Below are 23,143 nucleotides of genomic sequence, written 5' to 3'. Positions count from 1 at the left end.
CAGGGAGGTGGAATCATGCAGTATTTGTCTTTTTGTGACTCACTTATTTCACTTAGCAGCATGTGAAAGGTTCATCCATGTTGGAGCATGTGTCAGGATTTCCTTCCTTGTTTAGGCTGAGTAATATTCCATTGCATGTACATACCACATTTTGGTTCTTCATTCCATCATCCAGGGGCACTTGGGTTACTTTCACCTTTTGGCTGTTGTGAGTACTGCTGCTGTGAACATGGGTGTACAGCGATTTCAGTTCTTTATTTTTTTAAATATATTTTCTTGATTTTTTTACAGAGAGGTAGAGGGATAGAGAGTTAGAAACATCAATCAGCTGCCTCCTGCATGCTGGGGATGTGCCCACAACCAAGGTACATGCCCTTGACCGGGATTGAACCTGGGACCCTTCAGTCTGCAGGCCGACGCTCTATCCACTGAGCCAAACCTGTTAGGGCCGATTTCAGTTCTTTAAAGTTCCACTTTCCACCCATGAGGTTAGGCTGGGGCCAGCCTGCCTGGCTTGGCACACAGCGGAAGGCTAGCTGGCCGCACTGGGTGGCCCTTCCCTGTGAGGGCAGGGAGGCGAAAAGCAGCGAGCCCTCCTGCAGCCCTATTGAGCCAAGAGCCCTACGGCTGAGCTTTTAAATCATCCCGAGGCCCGCAGAGCTTTCCTTTGCAGCTAAAATGTGAGCCATAAACCAGGCTGCCGTACAGGCAGTTCTCACCTGTCCAGTTGTTTACGGCCAGCGCCCTCTGATTGTTTGATGCCTGTACTGTGCCCGTTGTTAAATATTTGAATATCATTCTGCCATAAACAAGTTTCAGGACTTCCAAGCCTGGCTTATATTGGAGTTTCTTGCAGGGAGAGTAGGGACTACTGTTTACAAGTTAACATTCTGGGCTCCCCTCTACCAGCCAACTGGGTCAGTGGGGCCTGGGAATCTGTATTGTAACAAGCTCCCTGGATGAGTCTGATGCCAAGGTCTTAGGGAGTGTCTCATGTGGGCTCCCCCAGAAGCAGACCTTGTGATGAGGACCCAAGTACAAAGAGTTTATTGGGGAGAGAATTCCAGGAAACAGGTGGGGAGTGAGGACCTGAGACAAGGAAGGGGAGGGAGCCATACAGATGCATATCAACTGAGTCGCCAGAATGAGAGCTGGAGCTGAGTCCCATTGGGGTCACTAAGAGCCGGCGTAGAACACGACCTCTGAGCCACCCCCTGAGAGGTGAGGGAGTGGGGGGGCGTTTATCCACAGTCTTCGTCAGTCATTCCTTGAGTGCTGCCCCCAGGGACAGTTCCCTGGCACTTCTGGTCTGTCCTGTGGATGTGTGGAGCAGTTGCGATGGTGAGAGCCCCAGGCGGCAGTGGGAGATTGGGCAGGTGTGTGTGATCATGGTTATGCAAGGCATGGTGGGCGTGGTGCCAACAGCACCTGCTCTGCGGTGCTGTCCAGCTCCCATCTCTCCGCACGCAGAGGGCACCGTGCCGCTGCGAAACGCTGATTCTCCTCATGCAGCCTCATCTATTACTGGTGGAAATGCAAATGGGGCAACTGCTGTGGAAAACAGTTTTGTGGTTCCTCAATAAGTTAAACGTAGAATTACCATAAAACTCTGCAATTCCACTCCCAGGTTGATACCCAAAAGAACTGAAAGCAAGTGTTTCAATAAAACCTTGTCCACAGATGTTTATAGCAGCCCTGTGCACAATACCCAAAAGGTGGAGACAACCCGAATGTCCATCCGCTGATGAAGGGATAAACAAAATGTGGTATATCCATAGAGCCATGAAAAGGGAGGAAGTACTCATACATGCTACAACATGGACGAACCTTGGAAACATATGCTGAGTGAAAGAAGCTGAACACAGAGACCACATATGATTCAAAATATCCAAACCAGGCTGATCCATAGACAGACAGAGGGTTAGTGGTTGCCACGGGCTAGGAGAGAAGGATGGGGGAGTGTCTGCTTAATGGGTAGGGGGTTTCCTTTTGGGGTGATGCAGATATTCTGGAAACACGTTGTGAATTGTACAGTTTGCATGACTTAAATGATACATTTATATGTATTTTACCACAAGAAGGAAGGAAGGAACAAACGAACTCTAGGCGCTGCCCAGCCTGGGTTGCAGGGTACACTGCCTGTTTCTCACAACCCCAGAGTGGCATGTGCACTCCAGGTCGCGCGGTCAGGGAGGCGTCTCCTGAGTGGCCGCTTCTCTGTGCCTTGGGCTGCAGTTGGGCCCCTCATCTTGGCCTCGTTTCTGTAGGAATGGTACAACAGAGGTTGCTGGAAGCTGCCCTGGCGGAAACAAGGCCTCCGTCCTGGAGACAAAGCTATGCCCAGCTTCTGCAGAGTGGCAGAACAGCGCTGGCAGGGGAGATGTGCCCAGCTGGAAAATTGCAGGGCGTCTTGTCTTAAATATAATATTAAATCGGTACCTTTAATTAGTACACTTAGAAAAGGTCACTAGCAATTACCTGAGACACAAAGAAGGCGTGAGCAGGCACAAGCCGTGGAGAAACCAAAAAGGACCATTTTGAGCAGCACATAATTGAGGGGAAAATGGATAAAAGTCCAGGAAATTACAGGGTGGGTGACAGCAGCTGATGGCCCCATATCTGTCCTGCCCAGTCCCCCACCCCCCTTTCTTGGAGCTTCGGGCCTCAGAGAGCCATTTGGGGTATTGGGCCGAGTAGTGTGATCTTGGCTGGAGGGCCAGTGTGGCTTTCCCAGAATCCCATTGGCTGGCCGGAGCTTGGCCCCATACACCTCCTGGGCTGAGCCCTGGAGGAGGTTGGCCCGTGAGGTGTTTAGTCCAAGGGGGCTACCATGACCTGGTTGTGCACTGTGGATAAGCAGGGCCCTGATGGGCCTCAGTTTCCTCATGTGGATTCCCCCAAGGTATCGGGAAGTAACTCAGTGTTCCACAAACTTTGCCACTGAAGGACCCTTGAGGGTGATGAAGAGGAAATGAGTATCCCTGGAAGTCTGGGGGAGATTGAAAAGTCTTTTTCAGTTTTAGGTTGTGTCTTTAGAAATAAATTGTCACATTGTGTTCCCAATATATTCCCGTTTGCTTTAGTGTAAAATAGCTGCTTGTCACCGAGCAGCACAGATGCTTTGGGAAGGTGTGCTTGGTTTCTCTGTGACTTCACATACCCCCTCCTTCCTCATCTAGAAAGAGCACTGTACCAGGAGTCTGAAAGTCTGGAAACTTGGGTTCGGGTCCTGACTCTGTTGCTCATCATCCTACTTTAGGAAAACTGCTAAATACATTTAGCTTCTCCATCTTTTTTTTTTTTTTTAAATATATTTTATTGATTTTTTACAGAGAGGAAGGGAGAGAGATAGAGAGTTAGAAACATCGATGAGAGAGAAACATCGATCAGCTGCCCCCTGCACATCACCTACTGGGGATGTGCCCGCAACCCAGGTACATGCCCTTGACCGGAATCGAACCTGGGACCTTTCAGTCCGCAGGCCGACGCTCTATCCACTGAGCCAAACCGGTCTCGGCCTCCATCTTTAAAATGGGAAGATTGGGTTCCCCCAAAAGTCTCTCAGGTTGTTTCCACTCTGTTCCCTGATTTCATTCCTCCTTCTCCCACTTCTCACCTCCACCCAGCATCACCTGCTTCTCACCTCCTGACATCACCTTGGATGCTGCCATGTCCTGCCCTGCTGTGTGACCATGGAGAGACGGTTTTGCCTCTCTGGGCCTCAAGTTCCTAATCTGTAGAATGGGTATAGTGATGACTGCCAAACAGAGCTGCTGGGAGGAATTGTGAATGGGCCTGGCACTGTCTGGAATATCATGACAGTCCAGTGGTTGCCCCCTATCTTCTTTTTTCAAGTGCTGGGCTTCCAGCTAAGGCAGGGGTGGGGAACTTTTTTCTGCCAAGGACCATATGGGTATTTATAACATCATTTGCTTAATGTAATTCACTTAATATAAATTTATGTTGCTATGAAAAAAGCTTCTAGATTTGTTGAACTTTGAGTCCCGCCTGTAGTTGCCTTGGCAGGGCCAGAGCAAATGATTTCGAGGGCCTTTTATGGCCCACAGACTGGATGCTCCCCACCCCTGAGTGAGGGGTCTGATAGGGTCACATCTGGAAGTCCTGAATCTTGAGTTCACAGACCTAGTGTTGAGAAGTGTAAACTTGTGGTAACATATGTGGACTCGGCCCGAGCGCCCGGGCTTTGATTCCAGCTCTGCCATTCCTAAGTTTGTGGTTGTTGTAAATTACTTAATTCTTGTTACCTTACCAGTTAAATGGGGAGAGTAATGGTAAGGTCTGAATGATATGGCACGCGGAAATCCTTTAGCCCAGTGTCTGGAGTGTGGTTAGTGTTCAGAAATGTTAGCTAGCATTGTCATGTTGGAACTGTCCTTTTCAAAGTTTGCCTAGAAAAGCTCATTCGTGTTCTTTTCTAGATAACATTCCCAGAGTTTGGAATCCCTCCTTACTTATTAGCTTGATCAGCTAGAGCTACTCAATAAATATATATGAGAGTCGGTATTTGCGGAAAAGTGTCTATCCCATTTTATAGGGTAACCTGAAGCTTTGAGAGAAATGATTTGCCCAAGGCCATGGTTCTAATTTAATCAGTCCTTTGAGAGTCAGACGAAGACTATAGACCAGTGGTTCTCAACCTTCCTATGCCGCGACCCTTCAATACAGTTCCTCATGTTGTGGTGACCCCCAACCATAAAATTATTTTTATTGCTACTTCATAACTATAATTTTGCTACTGTTATGAATCGTAATGTAAATATCTGATATGCAGGATGTATTTTCATTGTTACCAATTGAACATAATTAAAGCATAGTGATTAATCACAAAAACAATATGTAATTATATATGTGTTTTCCGATGGTCTTAGGCGACGCCTGTGAAAGGGTCGTTCGACCCCCAAAGGGGTCGCGCGACCCACAGGTTGAGAACCGCTGCTATAGACCGTCTCTGCACAAAATGACACTGTCGTTCTGCAGACTCCCAACAGTTTGCACGCTTCCTGGGGGTATGCGGACCTCCTGAAGCTAAGATGACCAGATGATCCAGTTGCTTGGGACCTCCTGGGTTTAGTATGTGCTCTGCCTCTGTCCTGGACACACCAGGGTGGTTGGTCAGCCTATCGAAGGCTGCCCGTTGGGGGTGGGGGGCGGGGCTGTAACCCCGGAGATGATACCTCGCACTGGGACTTCTTAGGCAGCCTGTAGGCCAGGATCCTGGTGCTCATGGTGAACTCGGGCCCGGGCTTTGTTTCCCGGTGAAGGGTGACACTCAATCTTTTTTGGGGGAACAAGAACTAGATCTCGCCACCCAGTGCTAGACGGGAGTTCCTGGAGGCTGGGAACTAACCTCTGTGTATCCAGTGCTTACCACAGGCCAGCACCTAGTCACTGTCGAATGAATAGCAGGTTTTGCAAAATATTCTGAATTAGAAAGGTTGCTTCCATTTGCAAAAGACTAAAATCCAGCTCAGTTGACGCAGGCAGGAAAAAAAAAAGTGTGTGTGTGTGGAGGGGGGGTGGATTTATTAGTTCATATAGCTGAGAAGTCCCAAGGATGGAGCTAATATCAGGCACCGCTGGCTGCAGACCCTCACACCATCAGGAATCCCTCTCCATGCACAATTTGCCTCTGTTTTCCTCCTTGTTGGCCTTTTCTCAAGTAGGCTCTTCCTGTGCGGTGCCAAAGAAGGCTGCCAGCAGTGCCACTTTAGCAACCCCAGTGGCAGGAAAGCTCCTCTTTCTCAATAGTTCCAGCACAAGTCCCAGGCTTAGCTTTGATTGGCTAGCTTGGGTCACATGCTTATACCCGAGCCAATCATTGTGACCAGGAAGATGGAATGCTCTGATTGGCTAGGGCTGAGTTATGTGCCCATCTTGGCACATTAGAATTGGGCATTTGGGCCCCTGTTCTCATCTGAGCCACTTGGAGAAGGGAGCCTCCAAATTAAAATTCGAAGGGAGGGGGGCAGGCAGAAGTCACAGCTTTCCATGACACATCCAGAACATGGCAAATGCTGTTTTCCTGTTATAAGCATGTACACACTGTGACCTGTGGCCAGGGGAGCCTGGGTCAGAGCCAGGACACATGACGGCTTGCAGTAGTCAGTGTCCTGCTGGGGATCTCTTGGGCGGCTGCTCCTACTGGGATTCAGCGACCTGAGCAAGGTGTGAGGGACGGACTGACCTCCTCTTTGTGCCTTCTGCTTTCTCCCGTGGATACTCCAGGTTCCTCTGTGACCCAGTTGCTGGCCCGAGACATGGACAATGACCCGCTGGTGTTTGGCGTGTCTGGTGAGGAGGCCTCCCGCTTCTTTGCTGTGGAGCCTGACACAGGAGTGGTGTGGCTCCGGCAGCCACTGGACAGAGAGGTATGCCCTGCCCAGACCCCTGCCTCAGGCCTTTCCCGGAGGGCAGGAACAGACCCTGGGGGAGGATGGGTCATCACCTCTTAGGGGTGTTCCTCTGAGGCCCCATCCTGACCCTGAAGCAGCATCTTCCTGCCTGAATAGGGTCCCTCTTCAAGAGGCAGTGCTGATGTCTGGACTTGGGGTTGGAATGGGGTTGGGGGGTGTCTCCAAGTGAAGGGCAACATTGGGTAGGCAAGAGGGACAGTGATCCTGGGTTCATCCCTGTAGAATGGGGGCTCCATGGGGTTTATAAGTCTACTCCTGCCCCAACAAATGTCCCCCTAAAGGACGCAGAAGTGGATGACTCTGTAGCCCTTCGCAAATTAAGGTAAGAGCTTGGACAAACCCCCCCAACCCCCTTTCTCCTTACATTTGAGGAAGTGGCCACAGAAGTGTCTAGTGACTTGTTCAAGATCACACAGCAATTCAAAGGCAGAGTCCACATTAGAACCTGACTCTTGACTTCCAGTCTGTTGCTCTTTTATGGGAAGAATCCGTATTCTGAACCTGCTTCCCCAACCCAAGGGGGCAATGCTTAATTTTTAGGGAAGCCTTTGGGTACCCAGTCCCAGACCAGCCCCACCAGGGCTCAGGAGCTCAGCACACCATTCTAACCCCCCTCCCCCTCCCTTTCCTTTCTTTCAGACCAAATCGGAGTTCACAGTGGAGTTCTCCGTCAGTGACCACCAGGGGGTGAGTATCCCCAGAAGCCCCTGCTGCTCTGGGAGGATTGTTCTGGGCCCCTTGGGTGGAAAGAAGCTAAAGGTCAAAGCCAACACTGACCGCCCCCCCTTCTCTTGCCAGGTGATCACGCGGAAGGTGAACATCCAGGTCGGGGACGTGAATGACAACGCGCCCACATTTCACAATCAGCCCTACAGTGTCCGCATCCCTGAGGTAGGAGCCGCTGGGTCACACTTGGGGCATATTGGGGACCTGCTGCTGGGAGTGGGGTGAAGAGTCAGCAGGGCCAAGGGCATGTCCACCCTTCCTCTTCTGCCCACACCTCAGCTCAGGCATCTGCCTGGGCAGGTTGAACACCTTTGAGGGTGGCACCTCTGAGGGTATGGGCCCATCTGCTGTCCAGGAGAGTGGGTTGGTGGGAATCTCATGCCTAAGAGAGGGCCAGCCCCACAGCTCCAGCTGGAATCAGGGACAAGACAGAGGTTAGGAGGGACCGGCGTTGTGCCCTCTTTTCTTCTGGTCAGAGCCAGTGGGGGCCGTGGGCAGGTGGGTGGGCAGCCCCAGGCCTTCCTGCAGTCCCAGGAAGGGACTTGTCCTGGTCCTGTGATCGCCCGCTGCCCCCTGGCCCTTGGCTCCTTTGGGTGGTCTGTGTACTCTGAGCGTGTTTGCATGAGTGCATGCGTGTAAAACCAGGCATTGCTGGTAATTGAGAAGTACAAATTATCGCATTACGAACGGTTCGTTAATGAATTGGCTGCTGGCTCACACGGCACCAGGATTCTCATTGCCTGTTGTCCCTCTCCCCAGTGGCTGGTGGCAGTCTTCTGGGCTGGCAGTTAGCGATTCAGAGACCTTGAAGGTGGTGGGTATAGAGCTTCCAACTGGACGTCCCTCAGGCCTGACTTCAGGGCTCTGGTTGGGGCAGCAGCGAGGGGCTGAGGTGGGGATGATGGGAGATGGAAGCCGCTGGAGGGAAGCAGGCTGGCACCGTGGCATTTGAGTCCTATCCCCTTTGTGTTGGATCAGGTCATTGGATCAGGAAAACTGGAAGAGTCTTGAGAAAATATCTGTTCCGTTTATGGATGAGAAAGCTGAGGCTCAGAGTGGTAGAGTGACTTGCCAACGTCACACAGCTTAGATGTTGTGCCTCCTGACTCCCAGCACAGCCTCGGATTCCCTCAAGGACGAGGAGACCTTGTTTCATGCCCCTCAAGTTCCTGTCTCTGGCCCTTCTTGCTCAGCTGTGAGCCAAGGGTCCTATGCTTATGCCAGACAGAGGGAGGTGAGGACAAGCGTGCAGGTGGGGACATAACAGAGGCTCCCACACCCAGCCCCTGGTGGGGCAGGATATAATCAGGGAGAGCCCACGGCCCCCAGCATGGGGTATGGTGCCCTGAGCTGTGGCCGGCGTGCCTGGGAATGCAGCTTGGCTCTGGGCCCCCTCTCATTTGGAAGCCTCCCTAATTTAATTAAGGGTCTCTACGTGCCAGCCTGCACTACAGGCCCGGGCTCGGAAACCAAGGGCACGGCTCGGAGTTAATGAGCCTTGGACCCATTGCTCAGCTGCCATCCTGACAGGCATGGCTGCCCCCTGCCTTCCCTCACAGGGCAGCAGGCAGCAGCGATGGCAAGAGGACAAGAGGTCACAGTCCTCCTCCTCAGCCCTGGGCGGGGGCCAGCCTTCTTCTCTCCCTTGCCAGGAGGTATGACCTCCAACACCACCCTGTTGGAATCTCCTGGGATTCTCCAAGGCCTTTGCCTCCGAGGAGAGAGCCGCTTCCATCATTCATTTGTTTAACAAATATTTATTGAGTGTCTGCTGTGGGCTTGGCACTGTGCCAGGCTCTCACTGCACGGAGACACGGGAGGCCAGAGGGATGGGCAAGGACAGGAGCCAAACTAGCGGCAAGAGACCTTCGGCTCAGCCCCTGCTCTGCTCCCCCAGATTGCTGGGTTTCTTTGGACATGTCACTTAACCTCTCTGGACACAGTCCTCTTAACTAATAAAAACAGAAGAAAGGCAGGATAAAGTGCCCATCTGATGAGGAAAGGGTGCACCGAGAGGGGCCAGCTGCAAGGACACACAGTCCTTGGACGAAGGCCCGCATGGTTTACTTGCTCACGTGTAAATATCCCTGGGCCACTTTGCTGGCCTGATACTTGATCGAGGATGCTCAGTGTGGCCAGTGGGGATATGGTGTCAGCGGGTGGAGGCCGGACCACTCCTGACCTGAGATGGCTTGGCACTGGCCAGTCCTTGCCTGGTGTGGTCACCTGAGCTAGAACTTACTGTCTGACTCAGCCCCCAACTTGGGTACCAGCAAAGGACCTGCTGACCCCTGGCCTGGAGTTGAGGCCAGGGCCTCCTGTTTGCACTGAGGTTACCCTGGAAACCCCAGGCTTCTGCCCTTGAGAAGCGTGATTTGTGGCAGAGGCCTTGCAGTTTTGAATAGAGTGAGAATGCACACTAGAGACACAGGGGAACACTGTAGATCCATCAGTGCTGAGGGGTTGCCAGTGATCCAAGAAATCTCAGCAGGCTTCCTGGAGGAGGAGGTGGGTTTCTACAGAATCTTGCCAAGGTGAGCAGTAGAGCTCCTGTGTTGTATCGTGGGAAGAGGGAGACTAGAGGTCAAGACACCTGGGCTCTAGTCCTGACTGTGCTAACACTGGTTGGTGGGATTCTGGAACTGTCACTGTCCCTCTGCTGGTTTCTGTTCCAATGACTGTTAAACTAGGGCGTGGACCAGGCTAACATCCATGATATGAGGGTGAATCCGGTAGGAGAAGCCCCCTCCTTTCCCTTGGGTGATGGCAGAGAAGCCCCAGTGGCTGCCTCCCTGCTCTCAGCTTCTCTCTGGCCGTCCCAGCCACCTGCACCTTATCCCTTACCTTCCCGTCCTCCACTTTCCCCAGCCCTAAGGGCCCTGATAGATTTGGATCTGTTGTGCTCAGAACCCAAGGATAGGCATGGGAACAGGTTACCAGGAGCCAAATTCTGTGTCTACAGAGGAAGAACTTTCTAAATAAGACCTGCTCCACATTCTACTCCCCTGCCCTCCTGGGGATGCACTGAGCTCCCCAACCCTGGAGTTAGGCAAGCAGAAGCAGGAGCACCGTGTGTTTCAGAAGCCATTCGGTACTGTTTGAGAAGTGAGGAATCAGAGGGTCCCAAACACACCACATCAGAATTTCCAGGGTGTGTTTAGGTGTACAGGGTGGGCAATTGTAGGTTTAGAGTCGTGAGTCATCAAAGCAGAGAGTTTATCCTTCTATCGTTATTTATTAATATTGTGCTGTTTTCCATGCGAATGACTGTAAACCTGTTTTTGCTCCTCCCTGTATTCCTAAGCCCCTGCAATTATGAATCAGTAGTTTGTGGCGAGCTGGCCTGGGAAGCTGTGTGTTTCACAAGCTGCCCCAGTGACCGCGAGCCCTGGAGGATGACCTCTGGCGCCCTCCCCGCCAGGGTTTCTGAGAGGTCCTGAGGCAGCCCGTCTGTGAGGAGAACTTCCAGCCTGTCCATAGCTGCCTGGAGACATGACCCGTGGGGACCCGTGTCCTCGGGTCTGGAATAGGAGTGAGTGGGAGGCAGATCAAGGCCAGGCACTGCCCCTTTCCTGGGAGAAGCTCACCTGCCCCAGCCCCCTGCCCCCTGCCCCCTGCCCCCTCTTCCTCTGGAAGCTCCTGCCCTGGCCTTGGGAGAAGCCAGGCAGGTATGTTTGGGTTTGTTTGTTCTCGTTCCCCTCTTGCCCACCCCTCTCCCCTCACTAAGCTGTTCTCCGTGTAATTATCCATTTTATCAGGGTGAAAGGCCCTGCAATTCACTTGTCGAAGCCCTAACGAGGCAGCGTGGATGCTTTCAAGTCCGTAAAGAAAAGGGAAATCCTGCTAGAATTGGCAACTTAATTCACCAAGCCAGCCTCGACAGACCTCATTAAGTCCCCGTGTATTCATTTCAGGCTAATGGCTGTCATGCTGACTGCTGTTTGATTTGCTGTAATAGACTTTTATGTCGTTCCAATTTGCTCAAACGTGTTTGCCTGTGTCTGTGCCCAGCAGTGCTGCTTCAGTACCTCCGCTCGGGGTGCGTGCCCGCCTTGCTGACCTTCAGAGCTGCCCCATCCCGTCCTGTCCCTCTCCTCGTGGTGCCACGCTCTCAGCCCCCCAGGTGTGCCTTGGGGAGCTGCCCCCGGAGCCAGGGGGTTTGGGCTGGAGGATGGATGTGAGTTAGAAGTCAGACGATGCCAGGTGGCTCCTTGAATCAAGGATCAAGGAGTGCCTTTGCAGTGTCAGGGATGGCCATGTCCTTGAAGTTCTGACAAGTTCAGCTGGGCTGTCGAGGCCTTTATCCATCTGGCCTCAACCTGCATTTCCCAACTTACCTTCTGGTAGTGCTCCACCTGAGCGCTCCATCAGCCCAGGGGTCAGTTCCTTGTGTCTGTCTGTCTCTCTTTTCCCGCACTGGTACACACGGTACTGTTCTAACAAGTACTGGAGTGTTTTTCTTCTCCCAGCCTAACCCAATTCTGCCCGTCCATCAAAGCCCAGATTGATCCATCTGCCCCGAGCCACTCAATTTTTTTTAAATGCATCTGTCGGATGTTCGGCCATGGAGCACGGCCCAGGAATTCCAAGCTGACCTGGACATGCAGGGTAGAGAAAAAGGACTCTGCCTTTTGCCAGCTGCGCCACTTTGGATGGCGACTTAACCTCTCTGACCCTCAGCTTTCTCATCCATGAGATGGACAACCGTGTTTGCCTTGTGGGGTCTTTGTGAGAGCGGAACAGATGCGGCAGGACAGGCCCTTAGCCCCGTTTGCGGCTCATGTATAGGCAGTAAAATGCTGGTGGTTAAGACTACCATCCTCAGAGAAGGTACTTTTATAGAGAACAACAAGTGAGTGGATGTCCAGCTACATCTAAATGTATTGAAAGCCAGCATATCGGAGGGTGTGGGTGTGCACAGTGGGTGGAAGGACTGTGGAAGGAGTGGCCGGGCTGGACGGGGGCTGTTGATGCGGGACCTTATAGGATGAATGGAGTTTGTTCGCCAGAGATTACGATGTTTCTGAATATCGTGGACTTTCTGAGGTCCTGTAGCCTCTTTTCCTATAGTGGAATTTCCCAAAGAGGCAAGTGAACTCTGCCCCCTGACGAGAGAGCCTGTCGAGGAGGGACAGTGGCTGTGTGTGTGTGTGTCCCGCGTAGGTGCCCACTGTTACCTCGTGGAAATAAAGCTGGGCTGGACGTGTGCTCCCTGGGTCCCTGCTCAGCTCTGTGACAGACGGGTCCTGCATAGATCTTTGTCACTGGTGGCTTCAGGTGGCCAGCTGTGAGGTGAGGATGAGGCTGGAGGAGGGGAGGGGGGCAGCTGGGACAGGATGACAGTGGCCTTAGAGATTGAGTGTCCTTGCCGGAGCCTCAAAGCTGGCTGGGGGTAAGGTCAGACCCCGATCGCAGGCCATCTGACCTGGGCCCCACTAGGCCGCACCATCTCTCCACGTCACTTAACAGGGACAGATAAACGTTACTTATTCCCTGCACCTCCTTCATAGGGGTGGGGAAGCAGGGAGAAGAGTATTCTAGGTGATCATTTGTCCATGAAACAAAATAATTGATTTCTAAGATAATAATAATACATTGATGCTGTTGTTGCTATTATTGAGAGTTTCCTCTGCCTGACACTGTGCTTTTCCTGTGGGGACTCACTGAGCCTAACCACCACCTCGTGGTAGTCACAGGGTTATTCCCGGGTGACAGAGGCGGGCATGGCGGCAGAGAGGTTTCTTGTCCAAAGCTAGTCAAGAATGGAGCCAGGATTAGGAGCCAGGTCTGGTTATGTGGCTTTGGGCAGGTAGCTTCAATTCTGTGGGAACGATTACCCCTGCCTCACAGAATGGTTGTGAGGATGAAAGCAAAGGGGACCATGTATGGGTAAGTGCCCAATGAATGGCCGTGGCCATAGTTGTTGTTTGTACATCTCTCTCTCCTGCCAGACTGAGCAGGGACTGAGCTTGGTCATCTGTGTGTCCTCTGCACCCAGATGGGGGCCTGGCCCATGGACGGGGACTTCACAAATGGGCAGAGCACTGCTGCTCCCTCTGCCCCTGGGAGGCGGACAGCAGGAGCCTCTGCCCCCGCCAGCTTGCTTCCCCAGGCAAGGGGCCCTTCACTGCTCACTATCCAGGGTGGCGGGGAGGAGTAGCCAGGCCTGGTGCTGAGGGGAGAGGGCGCTCACACATGGGCAACCCCCACCTCCGCCCATATCCACACTGCACTTCCCTCCCCGCACACCCCAGAGCTCATTGCTGGTGCTCACTGGTGCCCTCTGTTGCCCACTATTCCTGAATCTCAGCCATGCCATATCCTGTGCCGTGGGCATGTGGGGAGCCCAGGAGTGGTGGCCAGGCGAGGCCCAGAGCATGTAGAGATGGACTTGGCCGAACTTATTAGCACCTGCTGGCTCAGCAGCAGTGCCCCGAGCTGTCCTCCTCGAAGCGTGCCCATCAGACGCTGAGTGACTTAGAAACTGCATCCTCAGGTTGCCGCAAGAGGTGGGGTACGGGCGGCTCCCACTGACTCGTGCCTGCCGTTCCCCCAAGGTGTCAGCTCTGCTCACGAGAGGGTCGGCTCCCTTGCCAGGAGCGGCAAACCCTTGACAGGCCATATTAATTTATTCCTCAGGGCCATGGTGCCTGGTGCCCCCCCTCGGCTTCTATAACCACCCGCCTATTGATCTGGGAGAGGAAGACCAATAAATCATCTCAGGGGCTCTGGATCCTGCTGGCCAGAGCCAGAGCAGTTGTTCTCCCATGGCAGCAGCCCCGGGCCCTGTCTCTGTGCCCCTGCGAGCACCCTGAGGTGCTTGTGCCTTCTCTGGTCTCCTCCCGCTGTCTGTCGGCAACTGACGAACGCCTCCTCCCTCACAGCAGGCAGGTGCATAGCCTGCAGCAGCCTGGATTGCAAGCTTTGGGCTTGTAGCAGTGGAGTGACATATGCACATGGGCAAAGCAACAGGACCACCTGTTTGCACATAGTTTTGCAGTGTTGTGTGCATATATATATGGTGGTGTGTGTCTGTATGTGTGTCTGTGTGATGGTGTGCGCATGTATGTATGTAGTGTGGTGTGTACACGCATGTGGGTCTGTGTGGTGGTGTGTGCATGTATGTGTGGTGGTGTGTATGTACTTATTTAAGTGATATCATCTTCTCTATATCCGAGTGTGTACTCCATCTTTCATTTGTCCTATGACAACCCTTTAAGTTAGGGGAGAATTATTCTTCCATTTTAGAGATGAGAAAACCGGAGGCCAAGACAAGCTCACTGATGTCTCCAAGTCCCCCAGAGTCAGATATGCTTGCAACCAGAGCCACAGTCTCGTTCTTTCTCGTTTTCAGCATTTTTGCATGTGTTTCGTTGCAACTTTGCCGTGGCCTGCTTGAAATTTCCCCAAAGTTGCAGGGATGAGGCTTTGAGGCAGCCAGGATAGGGGACCCTGGCCTTGTGCTTGGGCTAAGGACGGCCACACACACCCTTACGCAGGCTGCCGGGGTCTGGTGGAGAAACGTCACTCAGAGCCCACTCCCACTCTGTAGAGTGAGGACCACCCGGGTGGTCCGGACCCAGCCATGGGCATTGTGACACCCTTTCCTTGTGACCGTCAGGTTAGGTCACTCCCAGAGACAGCCTCTAAGGTTTTGGTCCCCGAATGTGCACACAACATTGTTCCTGAGAAATAGGAGACCCCAGACATGGGTAAATGCCACCCTGCTCTCCCTGCCTGAGGGGAGGTTCAACATCCTCCTCCTGGTCTCAGGTGCTCAGGAGAGAATGGATGGAGCCCCACAAAACCAGGGCCAAAGGGCTCAGCTCAGAGCCACTCCGCAGCTCCTTGCTCCCTCCTGCACCCCGGGGAGTGAGGCCAAGTCCCCCAGGCCCCCCGTGACCCCCACAGCACGTCCTCATCCCATGCCCGTGGGCACGTGGTCAGGGCTGGGGTGTCCTCCTCCACCCTCACCATGCGGATAGAGGACAGCTCGGGAGCAGGAGAGAGATGGAGCCCAGATGTAATGAAAATTGCTATTTTGTTTGAACGGTAAGAGTGTTCTTAATTACATCGGTTTCCTCACCGATTCTGGCGGGGAGTCTTCGGGGACCCATATAATTCTATTGCAGTGACTGCAGGAGCCTCTGCCATGAATATGAAGCAGGGGACTGAGTGTGGAGCGTCCCCTGCATTAGCGGTTCCCTGGCACGCGGAGGGACACCTTGTATTGTGCCCCCCCCCTTAAATAAACGCGCTCTAAATGGAAGGAGATGATAGCTGCCGGCTAGAGGTTCCTGCTGCATTGTTGAGCTGTCATCTGTCCTCTTTCATCTCTCTCTCTCTTAAATGATCCCCTTCCCCAGTGGTGGGGCTTGTGGAAGGAAGGATGCAGGTCTTCTGCCTGAACCCCCTTTTCTCCAGGCCATGGGGTCTCCTCAGACAGGGGGAGGGGGCAGGCTTAGGAATGGATGGTCGAAGAGGGCCCCGTGCAGCAGGACCGGCTTTGGCTTTCCTGCGTGAGCATCCGTGCCACTGCCGTGTCGTGCCTCCTGCGGCGTGGTGTGGTGGAGCCATGCACACAAGCTTCAGCTTCAAACGGGGAGGCCGTGAGCAAGGAGTTGATTAGCCTCTCAGAGCCTCAGTTTCTTCATCTGTAAAATGGGGAGACATCGGGTTGTTGTAAAAGTTTTACTGTGAGAGCACGTGTATGAAGCACCACACAGGGTAACTGGTGGGCAGTCCGATGGTTACGAAAGTTCTTGGAGAGCTTTGAGAAAGTTGATTGAAGTCCCCGGAACTTAACAGGTAGGCTCTGTTGCTGAGAACTGATTGGTTGATGTTGGGTATTAGTGATCAAGAAGCTTATAGTCCGGTAGGATAGGCAACACGTGGAAAATGACAAAAGGGGGGGAAAAAGGAACTAGAGCCACCTAGAAATAATTAATAAAAGACCGAGAGCATTCCAAATGGACTCCTTAAAACCGGTACAAGAGGGGCCGTCATGGTGCCTTAGTCCAACCACACATTCTGTAGAGGTTAACAATTCTGAGGGGGTAAACGATTTGCCCCAGCTCCCCAGTAAATCAATGGCAAACCAGTGAAGACAGGAAACAATCTGGAAGGTTCTCAGGGAATGGTTTCTGGAACCCACAAGGCTGGGCTGGAGGCACATGCCAGGTGTCTAGAACTGGGGTGAGAGTGGGGGTGGGGGGGAGGATGGTGCTGGCTCCTGGGCTCCTGCAGCCCCTCCAAGTCCAAGAGCAGCAGCCTGATCGGCTGATCCTCGGTGCAGGGCGCAGGGCCCACGCGAGCATGTCAGCGGCCATCAGCCTGCCCTGCTCTTTCTCCTGTTCGCAGGGGCTCTGGGCTTTTGTCTCAACCCCTCTACTTACACGAGCAAATTCAATTGTTGTCAGAACAGCTTGGGGACCGGCCTGGCAGCCCCGTGACATTGAGGCCCCCCCCGCCCCCCACACACACACAATTGGCTTGTTTTGACGTGTTTGCAGGCTCCCTGGCCCACCTTGTTTTCAACCAGGAGGGGGGATACGAGGGAGAGACAGAGAGCTCGGGGTTGATGGAATTATTATAATTTCTCTGATTCCTTAGCAGCCTTTAATTACTTTGCAACTTTGTGGCGCTGGCTGGAAGCCGGAGGGGCTGGGCTCTCCCTCTTGATAATAACCTTAAGTGGAAGCCTCCTGTCTGTCCATTAAAAAGCCCACTCTTCTCTCCAGAGGCGATCATGCAGCCGAGAGATTTCGCCCAGGCCGTAATCACTAGGTACAATGTAATCGTCCCCGCTCACTGTCTTCATCAGTCGGACAGCCCACCTCCCAGCATGGGGACTGCCGGCCTCGAAGAGTCGATGCCCAGCCAGTCCTTGTCCAGGACAGTCACAGGCTCAGGCTGGTCCCCCTGCCAGCCCTGCCCCTGAGAGGGAATGGCACAGAGGCCTCTGCCCTGACCCCTTCCCCTCGAGGTGCCGCCCATTCCCAGCACAGACCCCGCGTGATAGAAATCCAGCCGTGGGCATGAGGCTCTGAGCGCCAGGCTTTCCTGTCTTCCTGTCCGCCATCCTCACTGGTGGTCCCTTTCCTGCCACTGGCCTTTGTTCATGCCCAGCCCTACCATGCTCTCACCCAAGCTCACTGCGCCGCCTTCCTCCCACCATTGAGCCAAGCCCTAGTCCTCCTTCCTCAGAACGGTTCGTGGGAGAGGCCGGGTCGGTTGGTCCTCTCTGTTTCCATTCCACAGACAAGATGGTATCAGGGAAGCCAGAAGACTTGTCAAGTTGTTCCCTTCGGAAGTAACCGGCTGGGACCTAATCCCAGGCCCTTCACGCCGTCTCTCTCCGCTGGCCCCCAAGGCTCAGGCCTCCTCCGCCCCGGCCTTTGGAGTGGCTCCTACACCAGCTCCATTCACTCTGGCTGCTACACCTCACGCCCCGGCCACCCTCTGCCTCCTGACCTTGGCCTGGCCTTTCAGGAGTGGCCCCAGGTTTGGGTGCTGAGCTTGCCGTGGGCTGGCTGAGCCAGTGGCAGCCTTCCCTTCTCTCACCTGTCTGTACAGTTTAGCCTATTAGGGTGCGGGGAGCTCTAACCTGGAGAAGGCCAGAGCCCCATCATCTGGGGCTGGCAGACTTGGGCGAGTCGCTCTCCCCTTGCAGGGCTCAATGCGCCCCTCTGTTAAATGGGACTGGTAGTCCTAGGCCTGTCCACCCCATCATGGGGGCCAAGGGCAGGACAGACAGGAAGGCCTCGAGCTTAACACCTCACGCGAGTGGGACAGGTGAGCCCCTGGAGTATTTTCTCCAGTGCCCCCCACTCTGGACCCATGTGTTTTCTTTCTTGGGACGGGGAGGGGTCTGTGCCTTACAGAGAAGTGAATAGTTGTAAGTGTTCAGGTTTATGAGTTATTGCAAAGCGACCACATTCGTGCAGCCACACCTGCCTCACGACACAGAGCCTCTCCAGCACGTAGCCGCCTGGTAACCCTCCCATCCCTCCTCAGAGGGCAACCACTATCCCGGCTTCTAACCCCATGGATCACGTCTGCCCATTTTCGTTTTATTATATACACTAGGGGCCCGGTGCACGAAATTCGTGCACTGGGTGTGTGTGGGGAGGGGAGTGTCCCTCAGCCCAGCCTGCCCCCTCTCACATACTGGGAACCCTCAGGCATAGACCCCCATCACCCTCCGATCGCCTGATCGGCCCCTTGCCCAGGCCTGACGCCTCCGCCAGAGGTGTCAGGCTTGGACAGGGGACCCCCATCTCCCCCTGATCACTGGCTCTGGTCCCCGCCCAGGCCTGAGGCCTCTAGCCCAGGAATCATGCCTGGGCAGGGGACCCCCATCTCCCTCTGATCGCTTGCTCCACCCCCCGCCCAAGCCTGACGCCTCTGACCCAGGCTTCTGGCCTGGGCAAGGGGACCATCATATCCCCCCAATCCCCGGCTCAGCCCCCCACCCAGGCCTGATGCCTCGGCCAGAGGAGTTGACCCTCATCACCCTCCGATCACCAATCACCGGATCGGCCCCTTGACCAGGCCTGAGGCCTCCGGCAGAGGTGTCAGGCCTAGGCGGGGGACCCCCAGCTCCCCGCAGTTGCAGGCTCCGCCCCTGCCCAGGCCTAACGCCTCTGGCTGAGGCGTCCGGCCCGGGCAGCGGGGACCCGCAGCTGCAGCGGCCCCACGATCGTGGGCTCTGCTTTAGGCCCAGGCAAGGGACCCCTAGCTCCCGGGACTGCCAGCTTCAACCGTGCCTAGCTCCCATCGCTGGCTCCACCCCTACTTCCTGCTATCACTGGCCAGGGCGGAAAAGGCGCCTTTGCCCTGCCCCCCAGCTCTTAGCTCCCCCCTGGGTTTCTGATCACTGTCAGTGGCAGGGGGCTTCTTCCTGCTTTCCCTTTCGCCTCCCTGCATTGTGCCTACATATGCAAATTAACCGCCATTTTGTTGGCAGTTAACTGCCAATCTTAGTTGGCATTTAATTTGCATATAGCCCCGATTAGCCAATGAAAAGGGTATCGTCGTACGCCAATTACCATCTTTCTCTTTTATTAGATAGGATAGTGTGATTTTTAGTATCACCTAAGCCCCTGGAACTGGCAGCCAGCTTCCTCCTGGAGGTGACTTCCCACAGTGGTTAGCACAGTGGTTAGGTTAACGGTTTAAATCTTGGTCTCACTGCTCACATCCTGGATCCCCTGGGAAACTTCCTGTCTCTGAGAAATGGCTGTGGTGCTGACACAGGGCTGCCACCATGCAGGTGACATGAAACAGTGCATGTGCAATGCTCAGTCAACAGCTCACACATGATGAGACAGGAAGGACTGTCCTCCAGACAGCCTCTCTCTGTCCGGGGGTCATCTCTGTAGGTGAATGTAGAGATGCCCAGGTGCTGGGACAGGAGGCTGCATGGGGGCAGGGGAGTCACAGGAAGCTACTAGTAAGTGGGGTGGGTGACACTTGGGTAGAGAGGAAGGGAAGGGGGAAAAAGAGGGTCTCTTTCCTCATACTGTCTCCTTTGATTCTCACGTGTGGGTAAGAAAGGTGTGATTGTTCTCATATTGTGGCTGGAGAAATGGGCCCAGAGAGGTTCAGTGACTTCCCCAAGGTCACAGAGCTAGCCATGCATTGTATCCCCAGCATATCCACTCAGGGTTTGGAGGAGCAGAGTCTGAGAGAAGGCAGAGGGGAGGGTGTTGGGTAAGGACAAGGACTCTTCTGAAGTGACCCTTATTGTGTTCCCGACCGCCCGCCTCCCAAGAGCTGCGGCTCAAATCAGCAAGCCCATCTCGGGCCTGTGCAGGAAACAGACATCTTCACAGGTTCCTGAGCAGCTTGAAGTGATTGGGGTTTTTGGTGTTTTTTTTCTTTTTCTTTCCTGGTCAGGGTTGGGGTAGGGCAATGGGGGGGGGGGGGGGAGAAGGGGGAATAATAAATTCTTTTAAGGCCTTGTCTTTCTCGCCACCTCCCCAAACCATCAGATCCCCCAATCTCAAGGGCCAGCAGACCTTAAAAAAAAAGCCACCCAACACAGCCCAAAAGATAGAGATGGAGGGAAAGGCAACAGCAGCTATTGGGGCGGAAAGCCCTAAATGGTGTGGAAGTAATGCCTAAAGTGTGCTGGCGATTACAGACATTTCCACGGAGCCACGCTCCTCGGGCTACATGGGTCGGTGCCAGCAGCCGCGGGAAAATAAATAAGTGAGCAAGCCTCAGAGGCCCGTTAACTGTTGCTGTGCAGAGGGAGGGATGGGGCAGTTCACTGGAAGGAGGGTAGACAAGCTCATTCATTCGTTCGTCCCTGCATCCATTCATTCAGCTGGACGGAGTCCCTGTGAGGTGCACGGAATGTTGCTAAAATGTCCCCATGGTTTCTGAGGCCGGTAGCCAGAGTCCCACCAAGCTGGCAGGGCCTGACCCCAGCCCCCTCCCCAGCCTCCCCTTGACCCTGCTTTCCGTGCCACAGGGTCTTTGCACAGCCCCCCTCCCCTTTTCATGACCTCCGACATCCCCTGAGGCCTTCATCCCCGCTTGATCCCTCCTCCCAGTGCAGAACAGATCCTTGTGGTCCCGACCTTCGACCTTCGGAGCAGCATAGCTGTGAGCTATGGAATTCCTCACTCACTGTAGGACTCTCTGATCACTGCTGGGCTCCCACAGGAAGCGTGGGCTCTGTGAGGGCAGGTCACGTCCCTGAGGCTGTCTTTCCCCCACTGGACCCTCAGGGCCTGGTGCCCAGTGGGGACTCGGCAGAGATCTGTTTGCAATGCGGTTTACACGTTGTCTTCAGGGAGCCTCTCCTCTCCTGTCCTCTGTGGCCCGCCTCCTTTCAGGGGGGGATTGCCTGCGCCAGTCCTTGGTGCTCTGGTCCCAAGCCCGCTGCTGAAGGCGTCTCAGAGGCTGGCGACCTCCCACCGGGGCCTTCAGAGCAGCGCCACGCTGGTCTCACCAGTGATCAGGCAGCAGGGCTGCTGGAGGAAAGGGTGTCATCTGATGGGCCGGGGAAGGGTAGACAGAAGAGCAGCCCCACACGTGTCCATGTCCCAATCCTGGGAACGTGTGGCCATGTTTCCTCACATGGCAAAAGGGACTTTGCAGATGCGATGAAGTACATTCATGGGGGATACCCCGGTTCATCTGTGTGGGCCCAGGTTAGTCATAGGGCTCCTTGAAGGCAGGCAGGAGGCTCAGAGAGGGGGTGTGACCAGGGAGGAGGAGGCCAGAGAGCACATTGCAGGTGTTGCATTGCTGGCCTGACCATAGCAGATGAGGCCTGGAGAAACCGGAAAGGGCTCCCCGAGAGCTTCCGAAAGGCACGCGGGCCTGCTGACCCCTTGATTTTAGTCCAAGGGGATGCATTTTGGACTTCTGGCCCTCAGAGCTGTAAGACGATAAACTTGAGTTATTAAGCCACTGAGCTTGTGGTAATTTGTTTCAGCAGCGATAGGAAACTGCTCCCAGGGATACTTTGAAGGCAGAGCAGTAGGGCATGCATCCTACAGTGCACCCCTCAGCACCCGGAACTCTAGTTCACTCACTCCTTTGGGGCCCTGCAGGCGGAGGACTGGTGCCCCCAGAGGTGGCTTGTCTGGACATAGGTGTGCAGCTGGTGGTTGTTGGGGGTGGCCCATGAGGGCCAGCTGTGGTCGGGACCCAGAGCTGGGGAGGGCAGTTGGCTGGGAAGGGGCCCTGAAGAAGCAGGAGGGTGAGGTGGGGGACCCTGAGAGCCGGTGCAGTGGGGGCGAGAGAGGGAGAACTGGCAGATGAGGGGTGGCGAGTGGTGCTGACAGGTGCTGCTTTTAAGAACGGGCCACCATGCTGCTGGGCCCCCAGGAAGACCTCCCTGGTGCAGAGAGGGGGGCTAAGCAGGTGCCTCATTTCTGGAGACCCTGCTGGGAAAGCTCGCCTCTTAGCACCAACCAGCTCGAAGACCAGGAAGAGGAACCTGCTTTGCTTGCACCAGAGTGGACCTGGGATGCAGGTGTGTTGGTTCCATGTGCCCGACCCCACCCTCCTTTCTTCATTCACTTATTGATCACACATCCCCTGGGTGCCTGCCGGATGCCACGCCCATGCTGGGTGCTGGGAGGAATGAGACACAGTCCCTTGCGCAGCCCTGCTTACCCACCGTGGCACTCTTTAAAACAGGATGGGAGGCCGGTGCTTGAGGACCTGGGCAGCCACCACCCAAAGCTTGGCCCCTCTGGTTGCTGAGAGGCAGAGCATGGCTGTTCACCCGTCCCAGGGTTAGCGCTGCAGGAAAGCTGGGCCCTGCCCCTCCACCCTGCCCTGGCTCCCAAGCCCCTTGTCCTCCTGTGGCAGGTATTACTATAAAGCACGTCTCCCTCCAGGCAGCAGAATTGGACAAACGAGCTCTCAATGAGCTTGGCAAATTGGTTCTCCCTGCTCTGCCCCACTCCTCCCCGCCCCGCCCAGCCTGGCCCGCAACAGCCTGGATTCACCTGCAGGCCTGTTCAGTCTGGGCTGGGGAGGGAGGGAGCAGGGAGTGGTGTGGATCTGGGGCAAGCAGAGAGCCCCCCAACTCTGGGCTCCCCATCTGCTTCTTTTTATCTGAGGTGGGTGGAGGCTCACAAGATAGAAAAGGCCCTTCTGGAGATTTCGCTGGCACTACCGAGGAGAGGCCGGGCACAGGCCCGTAGCAGGCCTGGTGGGGGCTCAGTGACCATGCCCCTCTCCCCGCTGTTCCAGCTCTGTCCCAGTGGTTCTCAACCTTCCTAATGCCGCGACCCTTTAATACAGTTCCTCATGTTATGATGACCCCAACCATAAAATTATTCCTGTTGCTACTTCATAACTGTAATTTTGCTACTGTTATGAATCATAATGTAAATATCTGATATGCAGGATGTATTTTCATTGTTCGCAACCCACAGGTTGAGAACCGCTGGTACCGTTTCTCTGGTACATGGGTCGTCCTGGGCCTAAGTTCCAGGATCCATGACCTGATT

General features: G+C 54.5%; 1 protein-coding gene across 1 annotated transcript in view; it reads left to right on the top strand.

Moving 5' to 3' along the window:
- Nucleotides 1–23,143, top strand: part of LOC132214646 (cadherin-23-like) — a 317,401-nt gene that overhangs the window by 97,135 nt on the left and 197,123 nt on the right. Inside the window, exons 4-6 of the mRNA XM_059661973.1 lie at nt 6,247–6,389; nt 7,074–7,121; nt 7,233–7,325. Of these exons, the coding sequence (XP_059517956.1) occupies nt 6,247–6,389; nt 7,074–7,121; nt 7,233–7,325 (284 nt within the window). The remainder of the gene's footprint in view (nt 1–6,246; nt 6,390–7,073; nt 7,122–7,232; nt 7,326–23,143) is intronic.

The sequence above is a fragment of the Myotis daubentonii genome, chromosome 13 (assembly GCF_963259705.1).
Source record: "Myotis daubentonii chromosome 13, mMyoDau2.1, whole genome shotgun sequence".
In the NCBI taxonomy this organism is placed as follows: Eukaryota; Metazoa; Chordata; class Mammalia; order Chiroptera; family Vespertilionidae; genus Myotis; species Myotis daubentonii.
Note: the sequence above shows the minus strand (reverse complement) of the source record. Positions and strands in the feature narration are given on the sequence as shown.